The 17,733-nt window shown below is 53.0% G+C and overlaps 1 protein-coding gene across 1 annotated transcript; it reads right to left on the bottom strand.

Moving 5' to 3' along the window:
• Positions 1–14,346: 14,346 nt before the first annotated feature.
• Positions 14,347–16,709, bottom strand: LOC145339428 (mRNA decay activator protein ZFP36L1-like). The gene is made up of 2 exons (XM_080183890.1): positions 16,627–16,709; positions 14,347–15,391 (listed from the first exon to the last, which is right to left on the bottom strand). The coding sequence occupies exons 1-2, from the start codon at positions 16,663–16,665 to the stop codon at positions 14,549–14,551; spliced, it is 882 nt and encodes a 293-aa protein (XP_080040016.1). The 5' UTR covers positions 16,666–16,709; the 3' UTR covers positions 14,347–14,548.
• Between the last annotated feature and the right edge of the window lie 1,024 nt (positions 16,710–17,733).

Here is a 17,733-nt window from a genome sequence, read left to right as displayed (position 1 = left end):
CCCTGGACACTAAGGGGCAATTTCTTAGCACAGCCCAATCAACCTAACCCGCACATCTTTGAACTGTGGGAGGAAACCCACGCAGACACGAGGAGAATGTGCAAAACTCCACACAGGCAGCGACCCGAGCCCGGGAATCGAACCCAGGACCCCGGAGCTGTGAAAGCAGCAGCGCTAACCCACTGCGCCGCTGTGCCGTCCGACTCCCCCCCCCCCCCAAGCCCAACAGCCGCGTCTCCTCCATCTCGAACCCAGAGGTCAAGGGGGCGCTACTGCCCACTGTGCTAAGAGAGTGCCTACTTATCAATGACCCAGCCCTGCCGTTCTGTAGGAATCATATCACCCAGCACTTCCCTGTCTAAATATTGGCCGATGGGATCAGGAAAATCGCACTCTCGAACTGTGCCAGAATCAACACTCTGTACTGGCTCTGTTCCGTTGAAATTAACCTGCCTGAACCTCAGGAAGTTTTGTTTTAGCCTTACAGAGTCAGACGTAAGAGGACTCCGGGGATGGAAGTTTCCCGAGAATTGTAGCAGGCGGGATGGTGGGGGGGGGGTGCGTGGAGCCGTCCTCGGATGGGATTTTCCGATCTGGGGACGAGCGCAGCAGGAAAACCCCATCCCAGGATCTACATTCAATGGAGGATGAGAGCGGGGGGTGGTGATCTCATTGAAACAATACTGAAAAGCCCCAGATAGAGTGGACGTGGGGAAGAAGTTTCCATGGGTCGGAGATCCAAGGGCGCCGCCTCGGAGGGGAGGGACAGGCCCTCCAGGTTGAGGAGGGATTCCGTCAGCCGCCATTGCGAGGAAGGCTGTGGAGGCCATCGAGGGGATTTGAGACAGAGATCGAGGGGTTCTTGATTGGTGGGGGGATCGGAGGTTACGGGGAAAAGGCGGGAGAACGGGGTTGAGGAAGGTGTCAGCCCATGACCGAATGGCAGAGCAGATGGGCCGAGTGGCCTAAATCTGCCCCACAGCTTTGACTGCCGCTTCTGTGGCGATGAAGCTGAGGGCGCCCAAGTAGAGTGCGCCAAATTCTCACATCCTCCCATCCCAATGAATGAAGTCCTCTCTCTCCCTCCGACGCCACCACCCCACCTCACTCCCTCACCCTCCCAGTGTGCTACCCTTCGAAGCTAATTTGGCCACATCGGCTTGGAATTCTGGGTTCCGCTTAGAAAGTTGGCTACGTCCTTTGAAAGTACAAGGCGAGATAAGCCAGCTTTCCCAGAAGTTGAATAGCAGCGTTCCATGGCCACAGATGCCAACTCGTTATGCAGCCAGAGACGGTTTGTCTCCAGCTCTTTAACAACACAGAAAGCTATATTGTTAATAACAGTTTGTACGCAGTTCAGTTGCTGTTTAAATCCTGGACAAGTTTTGCCTCTCTCTCTCTCTCTCTGTGTCACTAACTAGTTAAATTAATCTATTTCACTTTAAAATGCTAATTGTAAAGTAAAATTGATTTATTAGTCGCAGGTAAGGCTCACATTGACACCGCAATGAAGTCACTGTGAATCTATTTCACTTTAAAATGCTAATTGTAAAGCAAAATTGATTTATTAGTCGCAGGTAAGGCTCACATTGACACCGCAAAGAAGTCACTGTGAATCTATTTCACTTTAAAATGCTAATTGTAAAGCAAAATTGATTTATTAGTCGCAGGTAAAGCTCACATTGACACTGCAATGAAGTCACTGTGAATCTATTTCACTTTAAAATGCTAATTGTAAAGTAAAATTGATTTATTAGTCGCAGGTAAGGCTCACATTGACACTGCAATGAAGTCACTGTGAATCTATTTCACTTTAAAATGCTAATTGTAAAGTAAAATTGATTTATTAGTCGCAGGTAAGGCTCACGTTGACACTGCAATGAAGTTACTCTGAAATTCCCCTTGTCGCCGCACTCCGGCGCCTGTTCGGGTTAACGCACCCGAACCAGCACGCCCAAATCAGGGAGGAAACCGGAGCACCCGGAGGAAACCCACGCAGACACGAGGAGAATGTGCAGACTCTGCACACAGACGGTGAGCCGAGCCGGGGAATCGAACCCAGGTCCACCTAGGCGCTGTGGAGCAGCAGTGCTAACCCACCGTGCCACCCACAGAAGGAGGCGGAATAAAACATTTCCACTTGGAACCAGTTGTGTGGAAATGAACAGCTCCTGCATTCTCCTTCCCCTGATTGTGTGCGGGGATCCTCGGGAAGGCGAAAGGATTTTGGCTTGTGCTGGAACAGAGGAAATAGCAGGGAGCTGACGCCAGCAGTTTCTCCACATCTGTACAATTTCCCTTTTACGGTCTGTGTTCTGACACATTCGGCTCCCCCCCACCCTGGGGGGGGCCACATTCTTGAACTCCAGCCTGAGCAGTTGCAGATGCTGACTGTGACGCACGCAGGAACCGATCCCAAACTCCCAGAGCCTTCAAATGAAACCATCCAGTCAAAAAAACACAAACTCCGCGTTTACAATCAGGATTCTCGCCCCACTCAGAAAGGAAAATGTCACCTCTGTCCAGAGGCTGCTGTCCTTCTGAGATGGAGAACTGACCACTGGTGATTTAACCTGCGGATCACCACACCTCAGGGAAAGCGTCAGAGTGCTGGCCCTTAAAATGGGATAGTGATTCATCCCAAAACTGAGAGTCTGTGTGTGTGTGGGACCGGTACCCCAGTGAGAGTCAGTGTGTGTGGGACCCGTACCCCAGTGAGAGTCAGTGTGTGTGCCTGACCCGTACCCCAGTGAGAGTCAGTGTGTGTGGGACCCGTACCCCAGTGAGAGTCAGTGTGTGTGCCTGACCCGTACCCCAGTGAGAGTCAGTGTGTGTGGAACCCGTACCCCAGTGAGAGTCAGTGTGTGTGGGACCCGTACCCCAGTGAGAGTCAGTGTGTGTGGGACCCGTACCCCAGTGAGAGTCAGTGTCTGTGGGACCCGTACCCCAGTGAGAGTCAGTGTGTGTGGGACCCGTACCCCAGTGAGAGTCAGTGTGTGCGGGACCCGTACCCCAGTGAGAGTCAGTGTGTGTGGGACCCGTACCCCAGCGAGAGTCAGTGTGTGTGGGACCCGTACCCCAGTGAGAGTCAGTGTGTGTGGGACCCGTATCCCAGTGAGAATCAGTGTGTGTGGGAGCCGTACCCCAGTGAGAGTCAGTGTGTGTGGGAGCCGTACCCCAGTGAGAGTCAGTGTGTGTGGGACCCGTACCCCAGTGAGAGTCAGTGTGTGTGGGACCCGTACCCCAGTGAGAGTCAGTGTGTGTGGGACCCGTATCCCAGTGAGAATCAGTGTGTGTGGGACCCGTACCCCAGTGAGAGTCAGTGTGTGTGGGACCGGTACCCCAGTGAGAGTCAGTGTGTGTGGGACCGGTACCCCAGTGAGAGTCAGTGTGTGTGGGACCCGTACCCCAGTGAGAGTCAGTGTGTGTGGGACCCGTACCCCAGTGAGAGTCAGTGTGTGTGGGACCCGTACCCCAGTGAGAGTCAGTGTCTGTGGGACCCGTACCCCAGTGAGAGTCAGTGTGTGTGGGACCCGTACCCCAGTGAGAGTCAGTGTGTGTGGGACCCGTACCCCAGTGAGAGTCAGTGTGTGTGGGACCCGTACCCCAGTGAGAGTCAGTGTGTGTGGGACCCGTACCCCAGTGAGAGTCAGTGTGTGTGGGACCCGTACCCCAGTGAGAGTCAGTGTGTGTGGGACCCGTACCCCAGTGAGAGTCAGTGTGTGTGGGACCCGTACCCCAGTGAGAGTCAGTGTGTGTGGGACCCGTACCCCAGTGAGAGTCAGTGTGTGTGGGACCCGTACCCCAGTGAGAGTCAGTGTGTGTGGGAACCCGTACCCCAGTGAGAGTCAGTGTGTGTGGGACCCGTACCCCAGTGAGAGTCAGTGTGTGTGGGAGCCGTACCCCAGTGAGAGTCAGTGTGTGTGGGAGCCGTACCCCAGTGAGAGTCAGTGTGTGTGGGACCCGTACCCCAGTGAGAGTCAGTGTCTGTGGGACCCGTACCCCAGTGAGAGTCAGTGTGTGTGGGACCCGTACCCCAGTGAGAGTCAGTGTCTGTGGGACCCGTACCCCAGTGAGAGTCAGTGTGTGTGGGACCCGTACCCCAGTGAGAGTCAGTGTGTGTGGGGCCCGTACCCCAGTGAGAGTCAGTGTGTGTGTGGGACCCGTACCCCAGTGAGAGTCAGTGTGTGTGGGAACCCATACCCCAGTGAGAGTCAGCGTGTGTGGGACCCGTACCCCAGTGAGAGTCAGCGTGTGTGGGACCCGTACCCCAGTGAGAGTCAGTGTGTGTGGGACCCGTACCCCAGTGAGAGTCAGTGTGTGTGGGACCCGTACCCCAGTGAGAGTCAGTGTGTGTGGGACCCGTACCCCAGTGAGAGTCAGTGTGTGTGGGACCCGTACCCCAGTGAGAGTCAGTGTGTGTGACCTGTACCCCAGTGAGAGTCAGTGTGTGTGGGACCGGTACCCCAGTGAGAGTCAGTGTGTGTGGGACCCGTACCCCAGTGAGAGTCAGTGTGTGTGGGACCCGTACCCCAGCGAGAGTCAGTGTGTGTGGGACCCGTACCCCAGTGAGAGTCAGTGTGTGTGGGACCCGTATCCCAGTGAGAATCAGTGTGTGTGGGAGCCGTACCCCAGTGAGAGTCAGTGTGTGTGGGAGCCGTACCCCAGTGAGAGTCAGTGTGTGTGGGACCCGTACCCCAGTGAGAGTCAGTGTGTGTGGGACCCGTACCCCAGTGAGAGTCAGTGTGTGTGGGACCCGTATCCCAGTGAGAATCAGTGTGTGTGGGACCCGTACCCCAGTGAGAGTCAGTGTGTGTGGGACCGGTACCCCAGTGAGAGTCAGTGTGTGTGGGACCGGTACCCCAGTGAGAGTCAGTGTGTGTGGGACCCGTACCCCAGTGAGAGTCAGTGTGTGTGGGACCCGTACCCCAGTGAGAGTCAGTGTGTGTGGGACCCGTACCCCAGTGAGAGTCAGTGTCTGTGGGACCCGTACCCCAGTGAGAGTCAGTGTGTGTGGGACCCGTACCCCAGTGAGAGTCAGTGTGTGTGGGACCCGTACCCCAGTGAGAGTCAGTGTGTGTGGGACCCGTACCCCAGTGAGAGTCAGTGTGTGTGGGACCCGTACCCCAGTGAGAGTCAGTGTGTGTGGGACCCGTACCCCAGTGAGAGTCAGTGTGTGTGGGACCCGTACCCCAGTGAGAGTCAGTGTGTGTGGGACCCGTACCCCAGTGAGAGTCAGTGTGTGTGGGACCCGTACCCCAGTGAGAGTCAGTGTGTGTGGGACCCGTACCCCAGTGAGAGTCAGTGTGTGTGGGACCCGTACCCCAGTGAGAGTCAGTGTGTGTGGGAACCCGTACCCCAGTGAGAGTCAGTGTGTGTGGGACCCGTACCCCAGTGAGAGTCAGTGTGTGTGGGAGCCGTACCCCAGTGAGAGTCAGTGTGTGTGGGAGCCGTACCCCAGTGAGAGTCAGTGTGTGTGGGACCCGTACCCCAGTGAGAGTCAGTGTCTGTGGGACCCGTACCCCAGTGAGAGTCAGTGTGTGTGGGACCCGTACCCCAGTGAGAGTCAGTGTCTGTGGGACCCGTACCCCAGTGAGAGTCAGTGTGTGTGGGACCCGTACCCCAGTGAGAGTCAGTGTGTGTGGGGCCCGTACCCCAGTGAGAGTCAGTGTGTGTGTGGGACCCGTACCCCAGTGAGAGTCAGTGTGTGTGGGAACCCATACCCCAGTGAGAGTCAGCGTGTGTGGGACCCGTACCCCAGTGAGAGTCAGCGTGTGTGGGACCCGTACCCCAGTGAGAGTCAGTGTGTGTGGGACCCGTACCCCAGTGAGAGTCAGTGTGTGTGGGACCCGTACCCCAGTGAGAGTCAGTGTGTGTGGGACCCGTACCCCAGTGAGAGTCAGTGTGTGTGGGACCCGTACCCCAGTGAGAGTCAGTGTGTGTGACCTGTACCCCAGTGAGAGTCAGTGTCTGTGGGACCCGTACCCCAGTGAGAGTCAGTGTGTGTGGGACCCGTACCCCAGTGAGAGTCAGTGTGTGTGGGGCCCGTACCCCAGTGAGAGTCAGTGTGTGTGTGGGACCCGTACCCCAGTGAGAGTCAGTGTGTGTGGGAACCCATACCCCAGTGAGAGTCAGCGTGTGTGGGACCCGTACCCCAGTGAGAGTCAGCGTGTGTGGGACCCGTACCCCAGTGAGAGTCAGTGTGTGTGGGACCCGTACCCCAGTGAGAGTCAGTGTGTGTGGGACCCGTACCCCAGTGAGAGTCAGTGTGTGTGGGACCCGTACCCCAGTGAGAGTCAGTGTGTGTGGGACCCGTACCCCAGTGAGAGTCAGTGTGTGTGACCTGTACCCCAGTGAGAGTCAGTGTGTGTGGGACCGGTACCCCAGTGAGAGTCAGTGTGTGTGGGACCCGTACCCCAGTGAGAGTCAGTGTGTGTGGGACCCGTACCCCAGTGAGAGTCAGTGTGTGTGGGACCCGTACCCCAGTGAGAGTCAGTGTGTTTGGGACCCGTACCCCAGTGAGAGTCAGTGTGTGTGGGACCCGTACCCCAGTGAGAGTCAGTGCGTGTGGGACCCGTACCCCAGTGAGAGTCAGTGCGTGTGGGACCCGTACCCCAGTGAGAGTCAGTGCGTGTGGGACCCGTACCCCAGTGAGAGTCAGTGCGTGTGGGACCCGTACCCCAGTGAGAGTCAGTGCGTGTGGGACCCGTACCCCAGTGAGAGTCAGTGTGCGTGGGACCCGTACCCCAGTGAGAGTCAGTGTGTGTGGGACCTGTACCCCAGTGAGAGTCAGTGTGTGTGGGACCCGTACCCTAGTGAGAGTCAGTGTGTGTGGGACCCGTACCCCAGTGAGAGTCAGTGTGTGTGGGACCCGTACCCCAGTGAGAGTCAGTCTGTGTGATATCTGTACAGTTAGAAGTCTCACAACACCACGTTAAAGTCCAACAGGTTTATTTGGTAGTAAACACCTACGCCAAGCTTTCGGAGCGCTGCTCCTTCCAGGTGAGTGGGGAGTTCTGATCACAAACAGGGCATATAAAGACACACACAGTTTACAGAATACTGATTAGAATGCGAGTCTTTACAACTAATCAAGTCTTAAAGGTACAGACAATGTGAATGGAGAGAGGGTTAAGCACAGGTTAAAGAGATGTGTATTGTCTCCAGACGGGACAGTAAGTGAGGTTTTGCAAACCCAGGCAAGCTGTGGGGGTTACAGATAGTGCGACATGAACCCAAGATCCCTGTTGAGACCGTCCTCATGTGTGTGGAACTTGGCTATCAGTCTCTGCTCAGCGACTCTGCGCTGTCGTGTACCGTGAAGGCCGCCTTGGAGAACGCTTACCCAAAGGTCAGAGGCCGAATGCCCGTGACCACTGAAGTGTTCGCCAACAGGAAGGGAACAGTCTTGCCTGGTGATTGTCAAGCGATGTTCATTCATCCGTTGTCGTAGCGTCTGCATGGTCTCCCCAATGTACCATGCTTCGGGACATCCTTTCCTGCAACGTATCAGGTAGACAACGTTGGCCGAGTTGCAAGAGTATTTACCATGTACCTGGTGGATGGTATTCTCACGTGTGATGATGGTCGATGATCCGGCATGTCTTGCAGAGGTTGCTGTGGCAGGGTTGTGTGGTGTTGTGGTCACTGTTCTCCTGAAGGCTGGGTAGTTTGCTGCGGACAATGGTCTATTTGAGGTTGTGCAGTTATTTGAAGGCAAGAAGTGGGGGTGTGGGGATAGCCCTGGCGAGATGTTTGTCTTCATCAATGATATGTTGAAGACCCCGGAGAAGATGTCGTAGCTTCTCCGCTTCGGGGAAGTACTGAACAATGATGGGTACTCTGTCCACCATTTGCTGGCCATGCTAAATTGCCTCTTAGTGTCCAAAAATGCACAGGTTAGAGTGGATTGGCCATGCTAAATTGACCCTTAGTGTCAAAATGTGCAGGTTAGGTGGATTGGCCATGCTAAATTGTCCCATAGTTTCCAAAATGTGCAGGTTGGGTGGATTGGCCATGCTAAATTGTCCCATAGTTTCCAAAATGTGCAGGTTGGGTGGATTGGCCATGCTAAATTGTCCCATAGTTTCCAAAATGTGCAGGTTGGGTGGATTGGCCATGCTAAATTGCCCCTTAGTGTCCAAAGGTGTGCGGGTTAGGTGGATTGGCCATGCTAAATTGCCCCTTAGTGTCCAAAGATGTGCAGGTTGGGTGGATTGGCCATGCTAAATTGCCCCTTAGTGTCCAAAGGTGTGCGGGTTAGGTCGATTGGCCATGCTAAATTGCCCCTTAGTGTCCAAAGGTGTGCGGGTTAGGTCGATTGGCTATCCTAAATTTCTCCTCAGTGTCCGTGTAGGTTAGGTGGATTGACTATGGTAAATGTGTGGAGATGGGGATGGGCAAAAGGGCCTGGGTAAGACACTCTGTCATACAGTCAGTGTTGACTCGATGGGCTGAATGGTCTCCTTCTGCACTGCAGGGATGGTATGATTATTCCTTCATGGGATGTAGGCATTGCTGGCTGGGCTAGCATTTGTTCCCCATCCCTAATTGCCCCTTGTCTGTCTCTCTCGGCCATTTCAGAGGGCAGTTGAGAGTCAACCACATCGCTGTGGGTCCAAAGTCACATGTAGGCCAGACCGGGTAAGGATGGCAGATTTCCTTCCCTAAAAGGGAACCGGATGGGTTTTTCCGACAATCGAGAATAATTTCGTGGTCACCATTCCCGAGACTGACTTTATATTCCATTGGCCGGAATTCCCTGGCCTCGCCCGGGGCTGGGATTCTCCAGTCCCGCTGCAGTTTTGGCCGGACGTCAAGTTCTCTGGTCTTTGCCGCCAGCGTGGGCGGGGTGTGTGTGTGTGATCGGAGAACCTCGCCCAGATAGATGTCGGGTAGCCAGCAGATCAGACTTTACACAAATCGGTTTGTGGGGTTCGTGACGTCCCTGATGCAGAGATAATGGTCAAAGCAGAGAGCACACCAACATTCTCAGAACAGGTTAGTCAGGCGGCTAAATGGGTGTGGGAACAATTGGAGGTTTGATGGATTGATACAAAGAACAAGAACAGCCCGGGAAACGGGCCCTTCGGCCCAACGAGCCCGCGCCACCATCTTAACATTACCAGTCCCCCCCTCCACCTTATCTATTGTTTTATGGCCATCCACATTGAGGGAAACTAATTCAGGGACAATTTATTACCTCCAATCAGCCTAAGAGCACATCTTTGGGGTGTAGGAGGAAACCGGAGCACCCGGAGAAAACCCACGCAGACACGGGGAGAATGCACAAACTCCCACAGACACCGGCCCAAATCCATGTGTCTGCACAGCAAACGGTGATAGTCACTGAGCTGTCGTCTTGCCCAGTATCTGGTCCAGTTTAAGCACACACTAACGACGTGAAGCACTAGGCCAATCTCGAACAACCAAGAGCAGCCCCAGTACGACCCATCGCGTGTATGCCCCTCGTTGGACAACAAGGCGGACCGACTTAAAACCTGTGAATTAAAAGAGAAAAAACATTATTATCATACCACATCCATTTACATTACCAGGGATGCCCCAATGCTAATGACCCTTATTTAAAACAATCTCCTATATCCACCCATCTCCAACTCAGTCATGTGCCTGTCTAAGTTACTCTTAAAGGATTCTAGCGTGTTTGCCTCCACCACCTTACTTGGCAGAGCATTCCATACCCCCACTACCCTCTGTGTGAAAAACCTCCGTCTAGTATCTGTGTTGTACCTCTCCCCCCTCACCTTAAGTCCATGGCCCCTTGTCCTATGTGTCTCTATTATAGGAAACAGCTTACCTCTGTTTACTCTATCTATACCCTTCATAATCTTATATACCTCTATTAGATCCCCCCTCAGTCGCCGTCTTTCAAGGGAAAACAGCCCCAATTTGCTCAATCTTTCCTCATACCCCAGTCCTTCCATACCAGGCAACATCCTGGTAAACCTCCTCTGCACTCTCTCCAGAGTCTCCACATCCTTCCGGTAGTAAGGTGACCAGAACTGGACGCAGTACTCCAAATGCGGCCTAACCAACGTTCTGTACAACTGCAACATTAGACTCCAGCTCTGATATTCTATACCCCTTCCTATAAAGGCTAACATACCATAGGCTTTCTTCACAACCTTCTCCACTTGTACTGCCACCTTCAAAGACTTGTGCACTTGCACCCCCAGGTCTCGCTGCGACTCTATACTCCTTACAGGCTTACCCTTTATCATATAACTTCCCCCTACATTATTCCGGCCAAAATGCATCACCTCACATTTATCCGGATTAAACTCCATTTGCCATGTATCTGCCCAATCAACCAGCCTATCAATATCCCGCTGTATTGCCAGACACTGCTCCTCACTGCCCGCCAATCCAGCCACCTTGGTGTCATCAGCAAATTTGCTGATCACACCACCTACTCCCTCTTCCAAATCATTTATATACACTACAAAGAGAAGAGGTCACAGTACTGAGCCCTGCGGCACACCACTAGTGACAGACCTCCAGCTAGAAAAGGACCCCTCCACTACTACTCTCTGTCTCCTCTTAGCAAGCCAGTTCTCAACCCATCTAGATACCTGTCCTTGTATCCCATAAGCCTTAATCTTTTCTACCAACCTACCATGAGGGACTTTTGTCAAACGCCTTACTGAAATCCATATAGACGACATCAACGGCTCATCCTTCGTCGACCATTTTTGTCACCTCCTCAAAGAATTCTACCAGATTCGTAAGGCAAGACTTCCCCTTTACAAAGCCATGCTGCGTATCCTTAATCAGATCACAACACTCTAAGTGCTCATACATCCTATCCCTAAGAATCCTCTCCATCAACTTACCTACCACTGACGTTAAGCTCACCGGTCTATAGTTACCCAGGTTATCCCTCCTACCCTTTTAAAACAACGGTACCACGTTCGCTATCCTCCAGTCCTCTGGGACCTCACCTGTGTCCAACTCAAGTAGTGAAAAAAACACCAGCACGACACAAAGTTTATTTATTTGTGTCGCAAGTATATTAACACTGCAATGAAGTTACTGTGAAAATCCCCTAGTTGCCACACTCTGGCGCCTGATTCACCAAGCTGATACCGGAGATGAGGGGGTTGGACTATGAAGAGAGACTAAATAGACTGGGTCTGTACTCGTTGGAATTTAGAAGGATGAGGGGGGATCTTATAGAGACGTATAAGATAATGAAGAGGATGGATAGGGTAGAGGTAGAGAGATTCTTCCCGCTTAGAAAGGACAGCAGGACTAGAGGGCACAGCCTCAAGATAAAGGGGGGGGGCAGTTTAGATCAGAATTGAGGAAGAACTTCTTCACTCAAAGGGTGGTGAATGCACCCCCCTCCCCCTTATCTTGAGGCTGTGCCCTCTAGTCCTGCTGTCCTTTCTAAGCGGGAAGAATCTCTCTACCTCTACCCTATCCATCCCCTTCATTATCTTATACGTCTCTATAAGATTCCCCCCCTCATCCTTCTAAACTCCAACGAGTACAGACCCAGTCTATTTAGTCTCTCTTCATAGTCCAACCCCCTCATCTCCGGTATCAGCCTAGTGAACCTCCTCTGCACTCCCTCCAAGGCCAATATATCCTTGCGCAAGTGCGGCGACCAAAACTGCACACAGTACTCCAGCTGCGGCCTCACCAGTGCCCTGTACAGTCGCAGCAAGACCTCCCTGCTTTTATATTCTATCCCCCTCGCTATAAAGGCCAACATTCCATTCGCCTTCCTGATCACTGTATTGGGATACAGTGAAAAGTATTGTTTCTTGCACGCTATACAGACAAAGCATACCATTCATAGAGAAGGAAAGGAGAGAGTGTAAAATGTAGTGTTACAGTCATAGCTAGGGTGTAGAGAAAGATCAACTTAATGCAAGGTAGGTCCATGCAAAAGCAGGGAAGAAGCTGTTCTTGAGTCGATTGGTACGTGACCTCGGACTCTTGTCTTGATTTGCACACACACACGTGAAATTTGAAATTTTGCTGTCATAAGAATATAAGAAATAGGAGCAGGAGTAGGCCATCTAGCCCTTCGAGCCTGCCCCACCATTCAATAAGATCATGGCTGATCTGTCGCTGCTCAGTTCCACATTCCCGCCCTCTCCCCATAACCCTTAATCCCCTCTCTTATCAAAAACCCATCAACCCGCGTCTTAAAAATATTTAGTGAGGCAGCCTCCACCACTTCAACGGGCAGAGAATTCCAGAGATTCACCACCCTTTGAGTGAAGAAGTTCCTCCTCAACTCCGTTCTAAACCGCCCCCCCCCTTTATCTTGAGGCTGTGCCCCCTAGTCCTACTGTCCTTTCTGAGCGGGAAGAGTCTCTCCACCTCTATCCTATCCATCCCATTCATCATCTTATACGTCTCAATGAGATCTCCCCTCATTCTTCTAAACTCTAACGAGTACAAGCCTAGTTTATTCAGCCTCTCCTCAGACTTGTATCTTTTTCCCCAACGGAAGAGGGAAACGTCCCGGGGTGTGTGTGTGTGTGGGGTCCTTGATTATGCTGGCTGCTTTGCCGAGGCAGCAGGAAGTGTAGACAGAGCCAGTGGATGGGAGGCTGGTTTGCGTGATGGCGGGGGAAGCAGAGACAGAATGAGAAAAACCTCATGAGCTATTTTTGTACCATGACTCAGCTGATAATGTGGGAAACCATATTTGCTGGAATATTGGAACGCAGTTAGTACTGATCTGCGAATGAGTTGTTTCTTTTTAAAACCTTACAGCCGACCTGAAACAAATGATGATATCATAGAGGCTGAACGCTGCAAAGAAAAAAAGAACATTTAAAACATATGTGCCTGAAATGTCAGCTTTTCCGCACCACCCCCCCCCTCGGAGATTGCTAAACACACCCAAACGCAGAGTGAGATCTGGGTATCAGACTCCCACATGGGCCCAGTCTGCAAATAACTACACTGCCCCCACCCCCCCACAAGGGTCTGGGTGTGAGTTTTACACAGAAAAGACTTCCTTGTTTTAGTTCTGGGCATCTTGCCAGGGGACAGAGTACAGATAGATAGAGTGGGGAAAATGTTAAACTATAAAATCAGACACACACACACACGCACAGGCAGATACAGCTGTCCCTCAGCCAGTTAAAAGCACCCCCCCACAGTGCCCGAGCGGGTCCAGGTGACTTGTGTACGTCACAGGGCTGCTGCTGTACCAAGATATTGTGCAACTCCGATCATAGTTAATTATTAGTTTACAACACACATACTGCCAGAGAGGTTTCTCCTACAGCACATTAACACCATATATAGAATCATAGAAACTCCTACAGTGCGGCAAGGCCATTCAGCCCATCCCACCCAGGCCCCTACCCCCTATATATTTTACCCCCTATATATTTTACCCACTAACCTATGCATCTCAGGACACTAAAAAAAAGGGGCAATTGCAACGTGGGCAATCCACCTAATCCACACACCTTTGGACTGTGGGAGGAAACCAACACAGACACAGGGAGAATGTGCAAACTCCACACTGGTAGTGACCTGATCCGGGAATCGAACCCGGGACCCCGGAGCTGTGAAGCAGCAGTGCTAACCCACTGTGCTGCCTCGTATGTGTGTGAGAGAAAAAAAAATGCATTCAGTGGGCTACAGGGCTAAACATTCAACTGATTTACAGTTACTATTGATATGGGGATATCAGTGTTGGACTGGGGTGGGCACAGTAGGAAGTATCATTGGATACACACAGTGCACACAAACACATGCATACATAACACACACGCATGTGCACACACAACACAAAGGGTGCACATTCGTACATGCATGCACACACACACGTACACGCACAAACTTCAATATTTCCAACACTACAGACACCAGGATTCTTAAATTTTCCTTCTTTATTTCACACATGAAATAAAAGGCTAAGCAACATTTTTAAAAATTGATAAAAGGTCATTTACTTATTTTCTTCAATAAGATCATAAATTATCAATAAAATATATATATATATGCTATGTCATTAAATATAGAAAACATTTCAAAAATCTTTAATAAATAATTTAAATAAACTGTATATTGTGCAGTAAACAGCTTAGAAAGTTGTTAAAAAAATACTTAGTACAAGGCACGTTGGTATATAAAAAAAATAGTGAAAGTGGGCTGCGACTCCCTGACTCTGCTCAGATCACCAGAGGTTTGCCAAATCTGTGCAATTTTTTTTTATATATAATCGAGAGGTGATTCACAGTTTCTGCTACATCTGTTCTGCCGAAATCCAGACCCTCCACCGCCCCACCCTCCCCTTCACCAGGCAGAGATCGTCAGAGGAACAGGCATTTCCCCCACCACCACCCCCCCTCCCCCCCCAATTCAAAAAGCTGATCTCAAAACTGCCTCCCCGTAATAAATCCAAAAGTTCACAAGGTTGAAACCGGATTGTAAGGGGTAAAAAAAAGCAGGGGACGGGTGGTATTTGTCCTCCTTCTCAGAGTTTATGGGGAGTTCAAACACAAAGAAAAAGAGCAAGATAGATAGATTTGTCCCTGGGGTGGGGGAGGTTTCAGTCGTCGGACACCGAAATCCTGCTGAAGATGGGGAGGCGTCTGTTCTGTTCGAAGATGGGGGATTCGGAACCACTGCTGCTGTAGTCCTCCTGGTCGGAGAGAGAGTCCGCGTAGGGGCTTCTGAAGGAGGAGTGATCTGCCTGCGGGTGGGGTGTCGGGCGCAGGTCCTTCTGGCAGCTTGAGCAGGTGAGCTTCATAACCCGGGAGAACTCCTGGCTGACGGCCGCCCTCAGCGAGTCCCAGTCCGGCAGCTCGGAGGAACCGGGCGGCGGAGAGAGGGACGGGCGGCAGCCGGGGCCCGGGCACAGCCGGTCCGAGGAGGAGAAGCCCGAGAAGCTGGTGCTCTGACGCAGGCGGGGGCGGGCCAGCAGCTGGGGCGAGGGGCGAGCGGCCCGCTCCTCCTCCGGCAGGTGGATGAAGTGGCAGCGCGAGCCATAGGGGCAGACGCCGCAGGAGTGGAAGGTGCGGCACAGCTCGGTCTTGTACTTGGGGTGGCGGCTGAGGAAGCGGAGCTCCCCCAGGCCGTGGGCGAACTGGCACTTGTCCCCGTAGCGGCACACGCCGCTCTCCTGGAAGGGCCGGCAGAGCTCGGTCTTGTAGCGGGGGCTCGGCGGCGGCAGGGGGCTGGGGGGCTTGCTGAATCGCTCGGGCGAGTCCCCGTGGCTCAGGCAGCGGCTCAGACCCAGGGACCAGGTGCCGTCGGCCGGGGCCAGGGTTTGGCTTCGCCCCTGGGGCACCAGGCTGGTGGAGTGTCGGCGAAATCCAGCCGGAGGTTTGACCACTCGGTAATCCAGCTGGGGTCGGAACGGGCTCAAGTCATCAGGTTCCAGGAGATTCAACTGGAAGGGAAGAGAGAGAGAGAGAGAAGAAAGTCAGAAACAAGGTTACAACCCAGTTGTTTTAATCACAGCTCGAGAGGCTCTTGCTCTACCCAAAACCACAAGAGGTGGGGGGGGAACTGACCACTACAATCTTCAACGTAACCCAGCCCATCACACAAACCGTCCACTGACTCCGTCTACACTTCCTGCTGCCTTGGCAAAGCAGCCAGAGTAAATCAAGGACCCCCGGGCATTCTCTCTTCCATCGGGAAAAGGATACAGAAGTCTGGGATCACATGCCGACCGACTCAAGAACAACTTCTTCCCTGCTGCCGTCAGGCTTTTGAATGGACCTACCTCGCACGAAGTTGCTCTTTCTCCACACCCGAGCTCTGACTGTAACTCTTTTCCTTCTCTATGAACGGTTAGGCTATGACTCTAACACTATATTCTGCGCTCTCTCTCTCTCCTTTCCTTCTTTATGAACAGTTAACTATGATTTTAACACTATATTCTGCACTCTCTCCTTTCCTTCTCTATGAACGGTTAACTATGATTCTAACACTATATTCTGCACTCTCTCCTTTCCTTCTCTATGAACGGTTAGCTATGAGTCTAACACTATTCTGCTCTCTTTTCCTTCTCTATGAATGGTTAACTATGACTAACACTATATTCTGCACTCTCTTTTCCTTCTCTATGAACAGTTAGCTATGACTCTAACACTATACTCTGCACTCTCTCTCTCCTTTCCTTCTCTATGAACAGTATGCTTTGTCCTGCACAGCACACAAGGAACAATACTATCCCCACACACGTAACGAATTAGTTAATCTAATCCATTCCCAGTTAGCCACATCAACTCCGTACTTCGCTCCCCCACCGAAAAGTCACCAGTTCACCCAGAAATTTGGGCAGTTTCACCCACAGAGGGGCTGCCAACCAGCCACAGCCCAATTTCACCCCCCACCCCCCCTCCTGCTATCTAGTTTCAACACAGAGATGCCAACATTGGGCTGGGGCAAACACAGTAAGAAATCTGCCAACACCAAGGTTCAAGTCCAACATGTTTATTGGGATCAAAATAAATTGGTTGGACTTGAACCTGGAGTTGTCAGAGTTCTTACTGTGCTGGATTTTAAGGCATTTCAGCAAATAGCAGCGGGGGGGTGGGGTGTTGGGGAAAGAGGGGGGCACAGTCTGAATGGGATCTTGCTGTGCACGGTTGGTGTTTGGCACAGGTTGTCACTCACCTCCGCGACCATCTCGCACAATTCCTTCAGTCCGCTCATTCTCAGTCTGTCTCTCGCTCCGCGATCCGCGCTCTGCCGGAGCCACCCGCTCTCGCCGTCTTTATAGCCCCGCGCAACCGTCCCCTCACGTCACGCCTGGCTCCCCGCCCCGCCCCGCCCATCCCGGCGCGTCACGCCGGGCGCCCCGCCCCCGCTGCTCAGTGACTCACGCCCGGGCGGCTCTGAGTCATCCGGCGGCGCGGGGCGGGGCCAGGCAAATCCCGGGAGAGACCACTGGGAGGCGGCAGAGAGAGAGGGGCAGCGCAGCCCGGGGAGAGTCAGCAGGGAGCTGAGTGCTGGGGGTCCCCAGGCTGGGGGGGGGTCACAGACTGGGGGTCACAGTCTGGGGAGGGGGGGTCACAGACTGGGGAGAGAGGGGGGTCTCACACTGAGGGGGGGTCACAGACTGGGGGAGGGTCACAGACTGGGGGGGGGGGTCACAGACTGGGGAGAGGTGGGGGTCTCAGACTGGGGGGGGGTCACAGTCTGGGGAGGGGGGTCACAGACTGGGGAGAGGTGGGGGTCTCAGACTGGGGGTCACAGTCTGGGGAGAGGGGGTCACAGTCTGGGGGGGTTCACAGTCTGGGGAGAGGGGGTCACAGTCTGGGGGGGTTCACAGTCTGGGGAGAGGGGGTCACAGTCTGGGGGGGTTCAAGTCTGGGGAGAGGGGAGTCACAGTCTGGGGAGAGAGGGAGGTCTGAGCCTGGGAAGGGGGAATCTAAGTCTGGGGACGGGGGGGGGGGGGGTCTCAGCCCCAGGGAGAGGGGAGTCTCAGCCTGGGGAGAGAGGGGAGGGTCCCAGCCTGGGGAGACGGGTAGGGAGAGGGTGTCTGAACCCGGGGGGGAGTCTGAGCCCGGGGTGTGTTGGGGGTACTCTCCCTCACCCTCTCTCACTCTCTGTCGTCCTCTCCCTGTTATTAATCCATGATTGAATTCACACCAAGAATAAAAATCCCAAATTAAACAAATAATAACTAAACTCATTGGAAATGCTGCTGGAATCCGTCCTTTCCCCACAAATCTCTCTCTCCGTCTGTCTCTCTCTCGTCTATCAGAGTCTCTCTCCCTC

Source organism: Carcharhinus amblyrhynchos, unplaced genomic scaffold, assembly GCF_965287045.1.
Source record: "Carcharhinus amblyrhynchos unplaced genomic scaffold, sCarAmb.v2.hapA scaffold_459, whole genome shotgun sequence".
Taxonomy (NCBI): domain Eukaryota; kingdom Metazoa; phylum Chordata; class Chondrichthyes; order Carcharhiniformes; family Carcharhinidae; genus Carcharhinus; species Carcharhinus amblyrhynchos.
Note: the sequence above shows the minus strand (reverse complement) of the source record. Positions and strands in the feature narration are given on the sequence as shown.